Raw genomic sequence first — 20,149 nt, 5'->3', positions numbered from 1 at the left:
TTACAAATCAGGAAACAGAGCGGTTGGGGGGGGGGGGGGGCAGGGGAGGAGCCCAGGCGACAACCAGCCTCTTAGTGGGCCTCAGGGGGCAGAGGGGTGGGCGGGCGGTTGTGCTGGGGGCAGGGCCCTATTTTTGCCTTATTTTTGCTTTTGCCAGCTGGAGGTCCTCAGCCCCCACTACCTGGGCCTTGACCCCAATATCTGGACCTACCCTGTTGAGATGCAGCGTCCTCAAAATCCAACAGCCAGGCCCCGTGTGCCTCAGAGTAGCCTAACCCAGACTCCCCGGCCCCCCTCCTGGTCAGCAGCCAGTTGTCCAGCTCTCCCACCTGCACTGAGGGGCTTCAGGTCTCTGCTTCCAAAGGTTCCGACACAGGCCCCACCCACAGTTCCCCTGGGCCCAGGCAGGACACGACAGAACTCTAGGCATTCGAGATGAAAGGTGTCTGAGGGGACCCCCTCATTCCCACGTCAGTCACTTGCCCAATCACAGGACTCTGAGTCTGCGTGGACCTCTGGCTCCTCCCCAGCTCTGGCCTCCGTCTCCACCTGCCTCCTGCCCCAGCCTCCTCCTCCTGGAGAACCTCCACTCCATATCCCACGTCTAACCAAGGCCCTTCCCCAGCCTGCAGAGTTAAAGCTGACCCCACCTGCCCTTCCTGTTCCCGCCGCCTAGAACTTCTTTCCACCACGGGGTGGGCAGGCCTCCAAGGGGCTCCCCAGTACCGGCCCGCAGAATTCCTCCTGCTGGGTGTGGGCTGCCCTCCGAACACCAAGGCATCACTTCCTGATGGGGCTAAGTGAGGGCATTTCCAGATGTAATTACAGTTCATTGGAAAGGAGATTACCCTGGTCAAGTGGGAATGTACTGGGGAACCTTTCACAGAGGGCCTGGAGGGCAGAGAGAAGTCCAAGAGACTTTTTCCCGCTGGCCTGGAAGAAGTCAGAGCACTGTGCCGTGGGGAGGACCACATTCCTGGCAGCAGTGGGGACACTAGGAGCCGAGCACCGCGGCCCTACAGCAACAGGGATCTGAGTCCTCCCGCAGCCCGGGAGCCCCAGGGAGGCCCCACCCCATTTTCCAGCCGCGCTCTCACGGAACCCTCTGACAGCCCTCCGCTGCAGTGAACGGTCCCCATCTGCCCCATTTGCTGGCGCCTTTGCGTGGCCACTTGCCCGTCGGGCCTGCCCTGTCCACGTCCTGTGAGCGGTTCCAGCAGGGCCCTGGATTCAGGAATGACTGGCACACAGATGGCAACAGGGACAGAGAGGCACACGTGCTGACACCCACCAATCTGGCCAGTCCGTGCACGCCGTGCACCTGCCCCCGGGGCAACTAGCACACGGAGGGGGAGAAGGCGCCCTGGCCCCGGCGCCAGCCCCGTTTCTGCTGGAGGTGCGCTCCCCGCTGTGAGTGGAAGTCACCTGCTCGGCTGTCCCCATCCTTTCATGTCCCTGTTTTCACCAGACCTCGGGCAATTCTGAAGGGTCCTGGAATACAGCTCCATTGAGTGACTGATCAATATACCTGAAGCCCCCTGAGGCCCTGTGCACCTGCACATCTGCCGTGAGGCCGCGATCCTGACAGAAGGTAGGCAATTGTAGTGCCAGCCCCGGGGAGCCCGGGCCCCGCCTGGCTGTCCACACACTGCCACCCTGGCTCCAGGCCACCAGGATCCCACTGAGACTGGCTGTGCAGGGGATGCAGCCGGCAGGGAGGGGGCTTCAACAGAGGCCCCCCAACCCGTCAGGCCTCCCTCTCCTTCACAAACAGGTCAGCGCTAATGGCCTCCAGATAAGGAGTCTACTCATCCTGTCCGAGGCCCCCAGACCACTTCTGGTTGCCCGGCTGGGGCAGGCCGGCTGACGAGGATGCCTGGCCCTCCCCCCTGCCCCCCATCAGCGGCCACGGGGCCCTGACCACCCAGCAGACCCGCTGCTCAGTGGTCTCTTGCCACCCCTGCCCAGGGCTTTGACAGCCACGTGATCTGAGCTCCATTCAGTTGCGTGCACGTGCTGTATGTGCTCTCTGCCCCCCACCCTGCCTCACTGCTGCTCTCCCCCCACCCCCGCCCCGCCCCGACCACGGAAGCTGTGGCTTCCACACAGATAAGAACGGACACATTGGAAATGTCCAGAACAGGCAAATCCATAGGGACGGAAAGCAAATTCAGATTTTCCAGTGCCCTGGGGTGAGGTGGGGGGGAGGGGGCGTGTGTTTCATGGGTACAGGGTTTTCGTTCGGGGTGAAAAAGTTCTGGAATTAGCCAAAAGTGGTTGTGCAACATTACGAGTGTACTAAACGTCACTGAGCTGTATACAGTCTAAAATGGCTAAGTGGCAGGTGTCGTGCTATGTGTATTTTACGACAAAAGAAAAAGAGAACACATCTCGAAGAATCAAAAGAAGCCATGTGTGGAAAGGTGTGCTCAGGATAATGTGGGGGGGCTGTCGGCTACGGGCAGGAGCTGGTCTTGCCAGGATTCTCACCAGCCTTTCTGGAAGCCCCACCCACCCGATCACCAAGCTGGCAGAGGGAAGGGCAGTGGGAGAAGGGCCAGAGGGGAAGGAAAGAGCCTGCTGGTGGGGAAGGTGAACAGAAAACAGTCCTGCTTGTGAGCATCCTCTCTCTCCTCCCAGAAACTTTCTGGGGTGGCCAGTCCAACCAAGAGAAAAGTCATGGCCCGGAAGACAGACCCCGGGCCACACCAACACCAGTACCGAGAAGCCAGGGAGAAGGGAGAGCTGAGGAGCTATCATCTATAAGAAGCTGGATACGGCGGGACTTCCTCCCAGCTCTCCCAGGCCCCGGATGCAAGAATAAGCCAGAGAGGTCTTTGCTGGTGTATACACGTCTGAAGGTGGCCCTGTCTGCTTGGTCTCCCGCAGTGCTGGGCTGGGGGCCTGCAGGAAGGAGGCACCCCTGTCAGGAGACCAGGGACCTGGGGCCTTCTAGCTCTTGCCGGAGAAGTTGCCTGATCCAGGCATCACAGATCCTCCGTTACCCACTTCCTACTGGCTGCCTAGAATGAAGCGTGAAGGTCTGACCATCACTGCCCCAGCCCAGGATCCCCTGCTTGGCCACACCCTCGGCGAGGAGCTGGTCAGTGAGGGACGGGTGACCCCTCCTGGGAGAGAATCAAGGACTCCTGCTCTGTTTCAGACAGGAGACCAACCCGGCCTCAGTGACCTGTTCAAGGCCAGCCCATCGAGAGCAGAGCTGAGGCCCACCCAGGGCACCTGCCCCTCCCCCAGGCTGCTCTGACTCCCACCGTCTCCCAGGGTCCCGGACGTCATCCTCCAGGTGGACCTGGATGTCCAAAGGCGGCAATGGGACTTTCCTTTCATGGAGAGCAGGGGCTGGCAAACCACAGCCTGTGGCCAAATCTGGCCCCGCTGGCTGTGCTTGTAAATAAAGTTTTTTTGGAACGCAGTCACACTCAACTCTTTACATGCTGACGGGCTGTCTCCAGTAGTTATAACAGAGACCGCATGGCCCTCAGAGTCAAAAATACTTATAATCTGGCCCTTACGGAAGAACTTTGCTGACACCTGACATGGAAAATCACACAGTTATGGATCTGAGTTAGAAGGGATCTTAGTCACCCACCAGTCCAGGGACTGACAAACTTTTTCACAAAAGGCCAGAAAATAAATATTTTCAGCTTTGTAGGCCGAGAGACAAAACCTGGGATACCATGTAGACACTTATAGAACCATTTAAAATGAAGCTGTGTATACAAGTCAACAGCAACAACCTGACTTAAAAATGAGCAAAGGACTTGAATAGACATTTCTCAAAGGAAGATAGACAGATGGCCAATAAGCACGTGAAAAAACGCTCAGGGAACAGAGATCAAAACAGTCCACACCCTTAAGGATGGCCATTATCGGGGGGCGCCTGGGTGGCTCAGTGGGTTAAGCTCAGGTCACCATCTCACGGCTCGTGGGTTCGGGCCCCGCGTGGGGCTCTCTGCTGACAGCTCGGAGCCCGGAGCCTGCTTCGGATTCTGTGTCGTCTTCCCTCTCTGTCCCTCTCCCACTTGTGCTCCTTCTCTCTCAAAAATAAATAAACATTAAAAAAAAAAAAAAAAAGGGACGGCCGTTATCAAGAAATAATAATAGCAACCACTGGCGAGGGTGCGGAGAGACTAGAAACCTCGAACAAGGCTGGTGGGAAGGTCAAACAGCGAGAAACAGTATGGCAGTTCCCCAAAAAAGTCAACCGCAGAACTACCGTATGCTCTTCTAGGTATGGAAGAATCAAGGGCAGGGCTGGCCCACGTCCACTGCAGCATGAGTCCGGGAGCCGACAGGTGACAGTGGCCCAAGAGTCCGTGCCCGGATAGATGGGTACACAACACATGGTGTCTGCTTATGAGAGAATATCATTCGGCCTCAAGAAGGAAGGATAGTCTTTAAAAAAAAGTTGAGAATCCTTTTGTTCTTTATTGGTTTTACTGAGACAGGATTGACATATCCCCTCGCGTGAGGTTAAGGCACACGGCGCGATGACTTCATGTGCGCATGTTATAAAATGATTAGCAAAATAAGGTGGGTTACACCTCCGTCCCCTCACATAGTGGTCGCGCGCGCGTGTGTGTGTGTGTGTGTGTGTGTGCGCGCGCGTGCGTGCGCGCAGAGAGAATTTCTAAGACCTACTCTGTTAGCAACTTTTCAGTATACGAGACGGAATTAAGCATATAGTCCTCATGCTGGGCATTAGATCTCCAGGACTTGCTCATCTTCTAAGTGCGAGTTTGTCCCCTTGGACCAACATGTCCCCCTGCTTCCCCCACTCCCAGGGCCTGGCTCCCACACATCTGCTCTCTGGTTCGATGAGTTGGATGCTTTGAGATCCCACATATGAGCGGAATCAGGCACCGTTAGTCCTTGTGTCTAGCTCATTTCACTTAGCATCGTGAAGCAGATTCTGACACGTGTTCCAACAGGGACGAACCTTGAGGATGTTGCGCTAAATGAAATAAGTCAGACGCAAAAGAGGAAATACCGTCTGATTCCGCCTGCACCTAGAGGAGCTCGTGAGACGTAAAAAGGCAGGTGGCTAGTGGGCTTGGGCCTTTGGGGCACCGTTTGCCAACCCCTGAACTAGTTCGACAACTAGTTGGGAGGCAGAACAGAGAGGGTATGGGCTTCATTCATTCATCCATTCACTCATTCGTTCATTCCGAAGGGTGAGAGTGTCTGCAGGCCCTCTGGGCAAAGGCTCCTCAGGGAAGAAAACAAAGGGAAAAATCAGTTAAGCTGGAGAGTAGCTCTAACAAGGCTGGACTGCGCCACGATCGGGGCTGCGGAACAAGGAAGGAGCCTGCTCGGGCCGCCCTGCCGGCTGAGTTTTCCGAGTAATTGAGGGAGGAACCCCGCAGGAGAGTTAGGCTGGTGGGCAGCACAGGAGGCCCGAACATGCCCAGCAGCCAACGGGGAGTGCGGGTCTCGTAACCGGAGCAGACACGAATTGGCTGTTGCCGCCTGCACAGCTTCTCTGCTGGGAGGGCACCTTCCTCCACACCCCTTCCCCTCCCTCCCCCCGGCCGCCCCTTCCCCTCTCTTCCCCCCACCCCTTCCCCTCCCCCTCCCTTCCCCACATCCCTTCCCCTCTCCCTCCCTCTCCCTGCTTCAGCACCCCTCCAAGTGGGAACCCAAAGGGACGTCCGTCTCAGCTGCACAGTGAGAGAGGTTAGCGCAGGAGGGCAAAGTAGCCCCTTGCAAATTGAAAACCCGACCCGGTACGTGAATTCACTGCCCGGGCTCTGACCCCCTCCTGGCTCCCTCTTTCCTACCACATCACAGGTGTGGCCTGACCCCACAATCTTCCCCAACCTAACCCCACGGGCCACCCCACCTGAGCCCGTGCCCAGCCAGGCCAGGGACACCGAAGGATCACCGGGGGTGCATGTGCAGGTGACGGAGGCAGGCCCCCCATTTCATAGGAGCCCTGTGGTCACATGCCGGTCAGGGCCAAGAGTGGGCTGTCTGGGCCAGACCCCCTCTCCCCGCCCCCAGCACCCCAGGCAGCCACGTCCCCATGGGTGAGCGCGGTGGGAGGGAAAGCCAGACCTCTCTGTAACCCTGGCACTGTGACCACAGCAGAGTGAGTGAGGCCCAGGGGAGAGAAGGACAGGGCCAAGGAGCGAGCAACTCGTTTACGTGTCTGGTGCACTCCTCAGTGTTCAGGCTGCACTGGAGCCTCGGAGCCGTCCTGTGGCCTCTCTCTCCGGGGTCAGGGTTCAGCCGGCCTCCCAGGGCAGGCTCGGTCCACTCTGCATTGAGCCTGAGTGCTCACTGAGCCCCTCTGAGCCCTCTGAGCCCCGGAGACCAACAAGTGGCTGGAGCGGGTCGTCGCACTGGGGCTTCCACACATAGGGTGCAGCTGGGAGGTGCTATGGATGCCGGGAGCTAAGGCAGGAGGAGAGCCAGACCCGACAGAAATGAGGCAGCAGGAAGAGTCAGGGAAGGGGCCCTGCCAGGGGAAGGGGGGAGGTGACCCAGACACGGCCGGGGCCAGATGAGGAAACCGGGTGTCATTCTTTACCGCACAGGGGAGCGGGATGGGGGTGCTAGGCAGGGCTGACACAAGTTGATGCCCATCCCCACAGGATCCCCGAGGGCCTCCATGCCGCGTAATCCAGAGACAAGAAGGGAGAAGGGTAGATCTCAGAGGTGGACCCAGGGTATAGATCCCAAGTCCAGATCCCAGGGTAGATCCAGGATAGATCCCCAGGGGGGATCCTAGGTGTGCTGCTGGGCCGAGCAGGGAAATAACAACAAACAGTTAAGGATGCCTCCCAAGTTACCGGCTTCAGCAAGGGGTGAGACAGAGGCTCCGTTACCAAGGTGGGCAGGAAAATGGGAACTCGGCACTGAGACACAGACAGGCTCCCTGAGAGGGGCCAGCACATCCGAGTCAGCTGGGTTTGCCTCCTGGCTCAACCGCTCACCAGCCTTGGCCCCCAGCTGACGCGTGGGCTCCCATACCCACCCCCAAAGGGTTGGGGTGAAGCGTGAGGAGCCATGGTAGGAGCCCAGCACGCTGCCCGAGCCTGGTGCTCAGGGATAGTAGCAATTCAGGGCACTGACGGATGCTTCTGGAGACACCTGGTCTGCTGCCTCTGGGCTGAGGGCCGTGGGGCCCAAGCCCTCCCCGGGCCACGTGCAGGCCCTGGTGGGGACCCAGCATGCACTGAGACCAGGGAGCCAGGACAAGGGCAAGTTCTCTCCAGCCCTCTACCCTTCCTCGGCCTCACCACAGTGACCGGCCCTCCTCCCAGCCCTGGGAGTGTGTGCCTGGAATCCAGAGAGCAGCCCTGGGGCAGGGCTCACAGAGAAGCAAGCCCCCCATCTGCCAGAGGGGGCCTGGTCTCTCAGCTTGGGCTCAAACGTGCTACTGAGTCCTGCCCAGCTGACGGCAGCCCAGGGCCCCCTTCCATTTTAAGGGGCGACACCCCACTCAGCAAGGGTAGGCAAATAGGACCAACCCCCCTCCCTTGACCCCTCCTATATCCATGAGCCCAGCCCAAGGTCGCACTGGCAGTGTGACCTCCTAAGTGAATGGGGTCTTTTCTCCCTAAGCTGCTGTCCACCGTGAAGCAGCCTGGTCTCCCGCCCACATCAGGCACCGTGAGCTGGAAAACCTCGAACAAACCATTGCTTCCTGCCAAGCCTCACTTTCTTCGTCTGTACAATGGAACCCTTCTCTGCTCAGAGACTACAAATGTGAAAACGCTCCCTGGGGTCAGAGGGCCTGGAAGCTGGTCAGCACACGGGCCATGCAGGCCTGAAGGCACCCTAGGCAGGGCCTCGAGCCAAGCCCCTTGCCCCTCTGTGCGGGGAATAAGGCCTCTATGGAGAAGTGTCTCCAGTGTCATTTAATCCAGGGCAGGGGCCACGCCCTCTCTGAAGACCAGGACCCTTGGGATAGCCATCCCTCTCCCTGGGGCCCACAGGGGGAGGCAGGGCGTGGGGAACGTGGCGAGCGGCCGCCACTCGGCTCCCCAGTGATCACTCCCACGTGGGGGCCGGGACCACCAGGGCTTCTGATCTGTCATGACAAGTTGGACCTTGCAATTCTCCTGTGCCATCATCGCTCATTTTTTCCAGCACCTCACGGGCCATGTTCAGTCCACGAGCCAGTGTGGCGCCCACAGCGGTTCTCACAGAGCAGTGGAGGTAGGACCCCGGGCTCAGGGGTGGCCTGCAGGGCACCGCGCCTCCTGTCTGAGCATCAGCACCAGCTCTCGCCACCAGGCCCGAGGGCAGCGCTTTATCATCTGGAATGAGTTCTCCTGGCAGGAAGGTAACACGTCAGGTCCAGACATGAGCTGAGCAGCTTGCTACAAAAAGCCTGCATGAGGCCCAGTCCCCAAGTGTCACCTGCCTTCTGCCCTGACACTTCCTGGAGGGGACTCCTGCAGCAGCTTGGTCTACACATTGAGACTGGGGACCACCTGGCCTTGTCCGCGGTGCTCCTCCGTGCCTGCACCCCAGGCATGTGGCGCTGTCGCCTTCCTGGGGCCACGAGGACTCCTCTGCAGATGGGAGTCTGATGGCCCAGAGAGGGAGGGGGTGACTGCGTTCGGACGCAACACTCCCCGCATCTGGATGCACCCACCCGCGTAACACTGCCTGCAGGGGCTGCCCCCTCAGGTGCCCTGGATGCCTCCAATGGAAACGGACTTTGTCCGGTCGGTCGGCCCGGGAAGTGCTTACCAGTGCGAGCGCAGGACGTTCAGGAGCAAAATGGCAGCACCCAGGGAGTAGCAGGCCAGGTAGGGGGATCGGAAGACCTTGCTCAGCTTGCGGGTTCTCTGTTCCCATCTCGCCACCTAAACGGTGCAGAGGAGAGAATAAGGCAACATAAGATGTTCACTGGGGAGAATCCCGGGGCCGAGGGGGAAGCGGGGAGCAGGTCTCTCTGTGCTCTAAAGCTCTGGAGCCCCCATTCCAAGGAGGGAGAATTGCACGCAGCGGCTGCGTGTGGATCTCAGCCCGGCTCCGCAGGGATCGCCCGTCTGGATGGACCACAAGGGCCTTCTGGAAGCACACAACAAACCCATCGAGCAGCAAAAAGAGACCTGGATCAGAAGACACACGCCAGCCAGAGCAGGGCTCTGACCAGCCTCTGGGCCTTGCTCCAAACCCAGCGTCCCGCCACACACATTCCCGACAGTCTCGGCACATGACACGGAAACAGAGAAGGAGCAGCCGGACAGAGACACACACAGGAGCTGGCGAACGAAGGGAGGCTGAGGGGGGATCACAGACCCAGCGCCCACGCCCCGCCTGCAGGGCGCTCTCACCCCTGGGGCAACCCGCACCCTCACCTCTGCTTCCCCAGCGCCCCCTGCGGCACAGACTTGCAAGTCTTTAATTTTAGCCACAGAATCCTTATTGTAGTTTTTCAAACGGATCCTATCTAGACTCTCAACTTTCAACAGCTAACAGCGGAGTGCAATGAACAGACGGCTCTGCTTGTCTCCAGGACCCCAGCCTCCTTCCGCACACATGCTGCCATTGGACTTCCATTGCGCCTGCTGCCCGGTGGGGGGTGGGGGGGGCACGGGGGCGGTGCAAAAAGGCAAATATACAGCAGGGGATGCTGCAGGGGAAGTGGCTGGGAGTCAAGGTGGTCGGTCTCTGGTTATGTGAGCCGGTCACCCACCTGGGCCCTGAATGTATGTGTGTGTGTGTGTGTGTGTGTGTGTGTGTGTGTGTGTGACATATGGAGGGTCTTGAAGGTCCAGGGGGCCCTCTGTGGTCCTGGGATCCTACAGGAGGACCAGATCCTGGGGGCTGGTGGGGCCATTATCTCCATCACGGCCTCAGCAATGACTCTGTCTGCTGCCCAGTTCCACTTCCCAAACGAATCTGTCTTTCCCGGCAACTAATCAGTGAGACAGTGACTAGCAGATCAAGGCCACTGACTCTCTGACTCTCTCCCTAGAGGAGGTGGCTCCTGTCCTCAGATTTCCTGGGTGGTAGAGGGCTAGAGGGAGAGGGTGTAGGCTGGAGTTTACGGGAAGGAGGTAAGTGAGGTGGTTCCTGGGCCTTCCCCCCGATTGCAGATCCACTGTTGCCATCACTATTCAATTCTCCCAGAAGATAAACAAACCCTTTGTCCGGCTCCAGGCAGGCGGCCTCTGCTGACCCCACGGGAAGCTGGGGCCTCATTCGAAAAGGAAGGGTTGAGCGTTCAAGGGGCTGCGAGTGCACCACTCAGTGCCCTGCAGATGGCCACGGGGGGCGCGGGGTCAGACTTCATACTTCTCATGGCCATTTTGAGATTTTTAAAAGCATTTTCTGAGATAAAACTCAAAGTGTTTTTCAGTTGTACAACCATCACCGGGGTCAAATTCCACAACACGTCCATCACCCCACACCGAAACCCTGTGCCCATTAGCTATCACTCTGCACCCCCTTCTCCAGCCCCTGGCAACCACGAATCTACTTTCTGTATCTATGGATTTACCTCTTCTGGAGGTTTCACATAAACAGAACCTTGCGACCTTTTGTGTCTGGCTTACTTCACTTAGCATAATGTTTTTGAGGCTCATCCACGTTGTGGCATGTGACTTCGTGACCAAATGATATCCCCTTATGTGGACAGACCACATTGGGTTCATCCACTCAGCAGGGGATGGACATTTGGGTTGTTTCTGCCCTTCGGCCACTATGGATAACACTGCTGTGAATATGCATGTAGCAGTTTGTGTGGACGTGCGTTTTCACTTCTCTCAGGTGCGTATCTGGGAGTGGAATCCCTGGGTCATAGAGTAAATCTATTTTTGACTCGCTGAGGAGCTTCCAGAATGTTTTCCTCAGCAGCTGCACCATGTTGTATTTCCACCAGCAGTGTGTAAGCGTTCCGATTTCTCCACGTTCTCACCAACACTTGCTATTTTCCATTTAAAAAAACTGTAGCCATTCTAGTGCGTGTGAAAATCACACCATTTGAAATCCCCCCGAATAATGATAACATTGAACACCCATGGGCCGTTTGTCTTCTTTGGAGAAAAGTCTGTGCAAGTCCTTTGCCATTCTTTCTATTGGGTTGATTATCTTTTTGTTGATGAGCTGTACGAGCTCTTTATATACTCTGGATACCAGCCCTTCATGAGATACATGATTCACAAATATTTTCTTCCATTCTGTAGTCTTCACTTGCTTTATAATGTCTTTTTTTTTTAGTTAAAAAAATTTTTTTAAGTTTATTATTGAGAGACAGAGAGAGAGCATGAGCATGGGAGGGGCGGAGAGGGGAGGAGACACAGAATCCAAAGCAGGTTCCAGGCTCTGAGCGGTCAGCACACAGCCCGACGCGGGGCTCAAACTCACAAACCACGAGATCATCGCCTGAGCCGAAGTCGGACGCTTAACTGACTGAGCCACACAGGCGCCCCTATAATGTTCTTTTATGCACAAAAGACTTTTATGTTGACAAAGCACTTCGCCTTGTAGGATTCAACCCAACTCAACCAACTGATGTGTGCTCAGCACTGCACCAAGTACAGCCGTGGCTCAAAGACTCAGTAAACTGCCAGGCCGGCCCTCAGGAAGCTCAGAGTCTCCCAAGATAGCACATGGAGTAGAGTTTCCATCTGTGTGCCTGATCCCATAGAACGAAATCCAGCCAGGCAGATTTGCACTAAATCCAGAGGGTGTCTGGGGTGGTCAGACTTCAAGACAGGTTGTGTGGCCTGCACAGGGTTCCTGCTGAAGGTCCCCCTGGAAGACACGGTCACCCTCCAAAGCAGCCGACCAAGGGGCACAGACCAAGGGGTAAAGAGAAGCCCTTTAGGCATGACTGCCCGGCAGAAAAGTGGACAGAGGTGTCCTTGGCCAGAGGAAGCAGCCTGGCATCAAACATGAACTCCAGCGGCGCCTGGGTGGCTCAGTCGGTTAAGCGTCCGGCTTCGGCTCAGGTCACGATCTCGCGGTCCGCGAGTTCGAGCCCCGCGTCGGGCTCTGGGCTGATGGCTCAGAGCCTGGAGCCTGCTTCCGATTCTGTGTTTCCCTCTCTCTCTTCCCTTCCCCCGTTCATGCTGTGTCTCTCTCTGTCTCAAAAATAAATAAACGTTAAAAACAAAACAAAACAAAACAAAACATGAACTCCAGACTCAAGCCACAAGGGTGGGCAGGACACCCGGGCAGAGGGAGCTCTGGTGGGAGGAAGAGGGCTGGTGACCATCCCAGAACCCTGGGGAATGCCAAGAGTCTAATGATAAAAATCACAATAACTGGGGCGCCTGGGTGGCGCAGTCGGTTAAGCGTCCGACTTCAGCCAGGTCACGATCTCGCGGTCCGTGAGTTCGAGCCCCGCGTCGGGCTCTGGGCTGATGGCTCGGAGCCTGGAGCCTGTTTCCGATTCTGTGTCTCCCTCTCTCTCTGCCCCTCCCCCGTTCATGCTCTGTCTCTCTCTGTCCCAAAAATAAATAAAAAACGTTGAAAAAAAAATTAAAAAAAAAAAATCACAATAACCATGAATTCAAGCATCTCACAATTTTGAGTGCTTTTCCTTGAGCTCGCTTAATCCCCAAAATGAGCCTGCGGTGGGTGATATACGGCCCATTTACCTATGAGGAAGCCACGGCCTCCCACTGGTGGGGTCACAGAGCCAGAAAGAGGAGCAGCAGAATGACCCCTTGGGCTCCTTGTATCCAGGGAAGGCCCCTCTCTCCACCCTTCTAGTTAGCCAGCTGTGGTTCAAATCTGCGATCTTTGGCACATCTGTTCCTTGTATGTGATTTTTAAGTTTACCGCTTTAAAGGCCATTGATTTTTTTCCTCCCGGTCGATGGGATTATGCTTTCAAAAGGCCATGGAAATCTGTTAGAAATTACATAAGGGGTCACGTACTTCTAGCTGAGGGGCTTGTGACCCTCCCAGCAAGCCCAGTCTGGAAAGCGCTAGACGGGGAATCGGGAACACTGCATGCTGGACTCAGAACTGCCCAGCGTGTTCTCCACGCTCGGGGAGGCGTTTCTCTCTCGGGAGCTGTTTGTCCAGCTGCAAAAGGAGGATGGAAGTGGCAGCAGGTGGCATTCTGTGCTCCTGGGGACGGCTCGGCCTCCCAGAAACCCGCCACGCACCGTACGGATTGCACAGACACAGCGTGGGCCACTGGCACATCCTACCGTGCAAAGGGACGCTTGTCATCGACCATACGCTGAGCAAAAGGGGCCAGATGCAAAAGAGTGCCTTCTGCCTAATTCCATTTACACGAGGTTCTAGACCAGGCGGAACCCGCTCTAGTGACAGATGTCAGAGCGGTGGTTGCTGGGGCTGGGGGCTGGGGGCTGGGCACTGAGGCCACGTGGGGGCGCTGGACTGGAGGAGAGGGCGTGTGGGGAAGGAAATGTTCTATACCTTGATCAGAGTGGTGGTTACACAGGCCCACCCCTTGGTCAAGACTCAAACTGTACACCTGAAATGAGTGCATTTTAGAGTATGTATACTATACCTCCATAGAGCTGCTTTTAAAAAATCCAATCCTTGTTGAATCTGAGCTCTAGGGTCAGACGAGAATGGCTGTCAGTGTCACAACCCTGGCAGACTGTTCTACGTATGACACCACGGGGTCCTGAGATCAGCCTCTAAAGGAGGGGCCTTTTGGGCTGCCTGGGTGGCTCAGTGGGTTAAGTGTCCACTTTCGGCTCAGGTCATGATCTCGCGGTCCGTGAGTTCGAGCCCCGCGTCGGGCTCTGTGCTGACCGCTCGGAGCCTGGAGGCTGCTTTGGATTCTGTGTCTCCCTCTCTCTCTGCCCCTTCCCTATGCATGCGTTCTCTCCTCTCTCTCTCTCTCTCTCTCTCTCTCTCAAAAATAAATACACATTTAAAAAAATAATAATAAAGGAGGGGACGCTCCCCTGTTTCTGTGGGGCTCACTGGATGTGTCCAGGATGCACACCGGACCCTGGCCCAGAGCCCACACTCCTCACTTCTATAACCATAGTACCCTCCTGGGTGACCAGGAAGAGGGTCCATTCTTCAGCCCTGCAAACCGAGGGCTGGGAAGGGCCTAGACGAGTACTCAGGCTTCTGGACTCCCAGGCTGGACCCTCTGCCAGGCCTTGGCTCTTCTGGGGATGATGGGACGTCTTTCCTCCGAAGGCCCTTTGGGGACCACATGGCCACCTCTGATCTCCCAGGTGGCCCTCCACACCCGCCCCTTCACCTGGGGAACAGTGGGGTAATAAATGTGCTTTCTGAGCAATCTAATAACCAAAAGTGGCAGACCCCGGGACCAGGCAATGTGGGAAAGAGGAAACGAGGAGTCCTATGAATAACTACTATCTGCCTTTCGGTCAGCCTGTGTTAGATTGGGCTGTTATTTCAAGGCAATCAATAAGTCAGCAGCCAGTGGCCTTGCTGAAGCCAAGGTTAATTTGCCTCCCTGCCTGGCCACCCCACCTTCCCTTCCTCGGGCGCCCAGCTGCACACTTCATCCAATTAAGAGGCCGGAAGCAGTCAGCGCAGCTCGACTGCAGGGGGCTGGACGCCAGCGGCCGAGCTGTAGAATGACGCAGGTCACTGTCCCGCGGGCTGGACGGGTGGGCGTAGGCACAGGAGGCAGAATGACCAAACGCTCTGCTGTCACCGTTCCTGGCGTTGCTTGTCTTCTAGGTTTCCAGAATCCCCCAAATGGAGATGGGCGTTCCCAGCCCTCCCCTAGTCTATGCCCATGTTCCCTCCTCCTGAAGTTGCCAGATAAACACAGGGCCCCCCAGGTAAATCTGAATGTCAGATAAACGGCAAATAATCTGTAGCATCGGTTGTCCCAAATGTTGCCTTTGCTGTTTACCTAAAACCCAAACTGAACTGGGGCTCTGTGCTTGTGTTTGCCACATTTGGCAACCCTGCCTCTCCCACACCCCTGAGCAAGGGTCACCAGGCTCAGCTCTGTAACGGGGAAGCCTTCCAAAGTGTTGATTCATTTTCTGGGTTTTTTTTGCAAATGTGTCCCGCAGGCTCTGTGCCGGGGCAGAAGAAACAGGACGTGGGCGGGTGGAGCAAGAATGGAAGGGGATGGAAATCCAGGGACACAAGTCACAATTCCTGACCCCCCCCCCCCCCAGCCGGCTGTGCGTCTGCAGGCAAATCACGGCTCTACCTTAACCAACTCAGCTGTAAAGTACAAAAAATAAGGTAGTAAATCCCTTCTCCACCTCCCAGGATGGTGGGCAGACCAGAGCACGTATGGATGAAAGCATGCCAGCCCTATAGCCTCGTCCGGGTGGAAGAGACTGTCTCTCCCTCGTGTCTCTGGTCCCCCAGAGCAAGCTTGGCATCTTTTATACTCCTGCGCCCCACCCCCTCCCCCCCACCGATGGTGCTGATGACGATGCTGGGTCTGGCCCGAAAGGAGGCAGCTGCAAAGTCTGTCCCCAGAAGTGAGCACCCGTACCTCCCAATAGGGTGTACGCTTCTTTCTGCCACTTTCCGGGGCTCCGTTCTCGGTATCCCTTGCAGCAGGCATCCGGTGGCTCAGACAGAGGTTGCAACTGGCAGCCCAAGAAGCGTTCGGGTCAAAGTCACGGAACTTTAAAAACCTGTGACCCAACAACAGTTCACCATGCAGAGTTTTCCCGTTAAAAGCCTGGCACCCGGTCCGAGGTGAAACATCTGGACAAGGAGGCCACGGCGGGCCTGCCCGCGCACAGCAACCCTTCGAGAGGCTGCGCGGCCTACTTCCGGGCAGATGGGGCGGGCGCGGCGGTCCGGGGCGCGGCGGGCTGCACGCAGGTGAGCTGCTGGCCGCTGGCAGCCTGCGCGTGTGTGGACAGAGTTACACAAGGCGCACGCCAGGGCCGTGGCTGTGTGTGTTGCCCACGCGCCAGGACTCCCCGCACGGCCTCCAGCAGGCACACCACGGTGACTTCAGACGTCAGGCCTCCAGCGCGTAAGCCCGGCCCGCCGTGTGCCCCTGAGAATGACGGCCCTCTCAGCTGCAAAGATAACCCTCATCGGCGTCCACAGGGAAGGAGAACTCTGCTTTCAGCAAGTCCCCAAGACAATGTGATGTGTTTCAGCCAGGAGCCACAGCATCGCACGGCAACGTGTCCCTCCCGCTCAGACCCAAAGCCTGCTGGGTTTAAGGCCCAGGGAGCAGAGGCGCGAGCGTGGAAGTAGGAACGTCAGTGACTCTCGACCTGGAAGTCCTGTGTGTGTAAACCATCAAGGTCGTTGCCAAGCTCAGCAGGCCTGAGAGCCATGGGCTCTTTACAGACCGCGTGCCCTTGAGCCACTCCCTCCGCTTGAAATATGAAGAGTGCCTACCACAGAGAGTTGTGAGATTATAGAAGATCTCCATGATTGCTCTGCCCGGGGCCAGATAAGAATGCGTCCTCGGGAGATCCTTACTCGGGGATGCTGGCAGGCCAGTGGCACCTGCTAGAACCAGGGGGTGCCAGGACCTGCCAAGCATCCTGTGACTGTCTGAGTATCTCACTGGGAACACAGTGGGTGTGGGTGACAACAGCTGAGAAGATGGGCTGTGGCCACAAGGGATAGAGAGAGGGACATCTGGGATGTGTTTTCAATTTTTTTTTAACGTTTATTTATTTTTTTTTGAGACAGAGAGAGACAGAGCATGAACGGGGGAGGGTCAGAGAGAGAGGGAGACACAGAATCCGAAACAGGCTCCAGGCTCCGAGCGGTCAGCACACAGCCCAACGCGGGGCTCGAACTCGCGGACCGCGAGATCGTGACCTGAGCCGAAGTCGGCCGCTTAACTGACTGAGCCACCCAGGCGCCCCTGGGATGTGTTTTCAGACAGACCAGAGCAAGTCTCCAGCTCTGGAAGGCTATGAGAAGCATCCTTCAGGAGCACCTGGTGGCTCAGTTGGTTGAACGTCCGACTGTTGATTTCAACTCAGGTTATGATCCCAGGGTTGTGGGATCGACCCCCACATCAGGCTGAGCATGGAGTCTGCTTAAGACTCTCTCTCTCTCTCTCTCTCTCTCTCTCTCTCTCCCCCTGTGCCCCTCCCCAGCTCGTGCATTCAGGCACCTGTACGTACTCTCTCTCTCTAAAACAAAAGAATAAAAGAAATATCCTTCCACTCAATCCGCCCACCTATCCACACACCCACCCCCATCCATCATCTACTCCTTCACGCCTCCATCCACACACAATTCATCCAAATTGACTGGGGATCTATTATAGACCAGATGTGGTGTTAGACAGTAGAATGTTTTGAAGTGAAAACGGGGAGAAAGCCATACAAAGTCATTCATAACAAATGGTGCCTGTTTTCGTGTAAAATGTGTAATTTCATAATGATAATTAAAGCCAAGGATGCCTCAGTCACTGAAAGCACCAGCACCTGCCCCCCCTTCCTCTGGGAGTCCACAGACAAAAGCAAGGGCCATGGGAGGAGACTCTCAGAGTCCACGCTGGGGCCTCGAGAGCCATCTCTCTGACTTGATGAGGACCTTTTCTGGACACATACCTGCCTCTTAAATTTCCTACATGTCCTTGCAGTGAGGGCCCCTGAGGGTGGATTTTTGAAATACACCATTTGAGGTGAGATAGAGGCTTTTTCACTAGATGACCAACCGTTAAGCATTCATCATGGCGGCCAACGGGACAGGACACCGGCGAAAAGCATCGGGTTCTGGGTTCAAACACGAGCGAGGGCAGATCACGTTCCCTCTCTCTGCCTCAGTTTCCTGACCTGCACGGTGGAGCTGTGCACGATCACATAATACACTATCGCACAGCACTGCTGTGAGGATGAAGTGAGTTAATGCACACAGAACGCTTGGAGCACACGTCTGGAGCGTGGCAAACCTTCAGATGTTCGCAATGCTGTTTGTTTTCATTCTGATGTGGGCGGGTGGGGAGTTGAAAGACCTAAAGAAGGCTTGGCTGTCGGCCTGACAGGCCACCACCATGCAGATGAAGAAAGGCTGATGGCTCAGTCAGTTGAGCCAAATGTCCCAGATCATCCCAGCCACAACCAGGACCTTCTCATACCTCTGAACTCCTGGCACATGCTCACTGAGGAAGTTCGGGCCTGGCTTAACCGTCCGAATGGCATCCCACCTCTCTCTGTACCTAGTGTTGTGTCCGGCACAGAAAGGACCCCAGTGACCACTGGGGCTCGTGAATGATGAATGTGTGAATGTACGAAAGCTCAGAGGCCTTCAAGCCAACATGACTGGTGAGCAGCTTCTCTGACCTTCTCTCTGACCTGTTTCTGCCCGTCCTATAGACGGACTCCGTGGGGCCCACACAGGCGGTTCCATCTAAAACTGAGCAAGGGGGGCGCCTGGGTGGCGCAGTCGGTTAAGCGTCCGACTTCAGCCAGGTCACGATCTCGCGGTCCGTGAGTTCGAGCCCCGCGTCAGGCTCTGGGCTGATGGCTCGGAGCCTGGAGCCTGTTTCCGATTCTGTGTCTCCCTCTCTCTCTGCCCCTCTCCCGCCCGTTCATGCTCTGTCTCTCTCTGTCCCAAAAATAAATAAAAAACATTAAAAATAAATAAATAAATAAATAAATAAAACTGAGCAAGGGCGGGGCGCCTGGGTGGCACAGTCGGTTAAGCGTCGGACTCTTGATCTCGGCTCAGGCCATGATCTCACGGTTCATGAGTTCGAGCCCTGCGTCACTCAGCGATGATGGTGTGGAGCCGGCTTGGGATTCTCCTTCTCTCTGCCCTTCCCCACCTTGTTCTCGTTCTCTCTCCTTCTCTCTCAAAATAAATAAACAAACTTAAGTAGAAATGAGCAAGGGCTTGGAAGGGCCAGGAGGGACGGGAAGCCACTGACTGGAAGCTGGTTGGGGGGGGGGGGGGGGGGGAGGGGGGGGAGGGTCCATGAAGAGGGGAGGGTCCAAAGGCCCTGGATGAAGGCAAGGCTGCCCAGCCCCAGGGAGCCCTGGGCTGCTCACATCTGCCCTTCCCTGACACCCAGCTCTACCCGGTCCTTTAGGTGAACACAGCCCTGGCTCCTTTGTGAGCCCCACCCCCATCTGACCAGAGCACCCTCTCAGTCCTTGGAACCCTAAGCCTGGGCCAGCCACCCTTCCACGACACAGAACCAGCGGCACAGGGTCGCATCCAATGGCTTCCACAGCTACACGCCCTTTTGGTGCTGCCCACAACCTCATGCAGTCATTACCTGCTCACTGGACACTGCCTACCGGCTTCTTCAGTGAATAAATCAATTCCGAGGTACATCCGGGACTTTCCCCCTTGCAGTGAATTCACTTCTGGACTTGACTGCCTGAGAGAGGGTCCCCGAGCCATACTCTGGAAGGCGGGGCACAAAGCTTTTTATTAACCTGACACTGGCTGCCCACCCCCAGGCAACCTGCAAAATTTCAACCCAGCAGCACGACCGTCACACCTGAGGGGCCCGTGGCACACAGAAGGTCTCCTGCCTGAGCGTGAGACCATTTAATGTTTTATAAAAACAAAGCAATCACTAAAAATCAAAAAACAAAATAAAGGGACCTAACTATATATGAAATTGTTTTCAAGCAATTTAAAACAGTATTTTGGGGGTGCCTGGTTGGCTCCGTTGGTGAAGCGTCTGACTTCGGCTCAGGTCACGATCTCATGGTTTGCGAGTTCAAGCCCCGCATTGGGCTCTGTGCTGACAGCTCAGAGCCTGGAGCCTGCTTCGGATTCCGTGTCTCCCTCTCTCTCTGCCCCTCCATGACTCATGCTGTCTCTATATCTCTCATAAATAAATAAACTTAAAAAAAAAATTTAGAGAAAACATAGTATTTTGACCAATCCTCCCTCATGCAATAAAATAGCCTGAGGACAAAAAGCCCCAGAAAGAAACTCTAAACTGCATCCAGTAAACATATTGTTAGCAATAATATAGGTATTGTTATTTTGACTATATATAAATTATGTTAACATATTTAGGAGCCAGACTTCCCCTATAAGAGAAGAGATACAAAAATAAAATCTCTAAAGTTAAGCAAAAACTTTCAGAGTAGGAATGCCAGTATGAACTTATGATTTGTTTCTTTCTAAAAACTTCATTTTTCCTAGCTTGATCCACAAAACACGCCTCTCCATTTGCAATGAGCACCTGTAGCATCCAGATTGTGGTCTCTAAATATCATTTTCCACTAAAAGTCACCAGAGCTTCTTGGTTCAAAGGCCAATTCCAAGTC

At 55.9% G+C, this 20,149-nt stretch overlaps 1 protein-coding gene across 4 annotated transcripts in view; it reads right to left on the bottom strand.

The window, feature by feature from the left end:
- Positions 1-20,149, bottom strand: part of PEMT (phosphatidylethanolamine N-methyltransferase) — an 85,728-nt gene that overhangs the window by 10,526 nt on the left and 55,053 nt on the right. For all 4 annotated transcript variants that reach the window (XM_058705995.1, XM_058705992.1, XM_058705993.1 and 1 more), the window contains exon 3: positions 8,728-8,843. In XM_058705995.1, the coding sequence (XP_058561978.1) occupies positions 8,728-8,843 (116 nt within the window). The remainder of the gene's footprint in view (positions 1-8,727; positions 8,844-20,149) is intronic.

This window comes from Neofelis nebulosa, chromosome 16 (genome assembly GCF_028018385.1).
Source record: "Neofelis nebulosa isolate mNeoNeb1 chromosome 16, mNeoNeb1.pri, whole genome shotgun sequence".
NCBI classification, from domain to species: Eukaryota; Metazoa; Chordata; class Mammalia; order Carnivora; family Felidae; genus Neofelis; species Neofelis nebulosa.
Note: the sequence above shows the minus strand (reverse complement) of the source record. Positions and strands in the feature narration are given on the sequence as shown.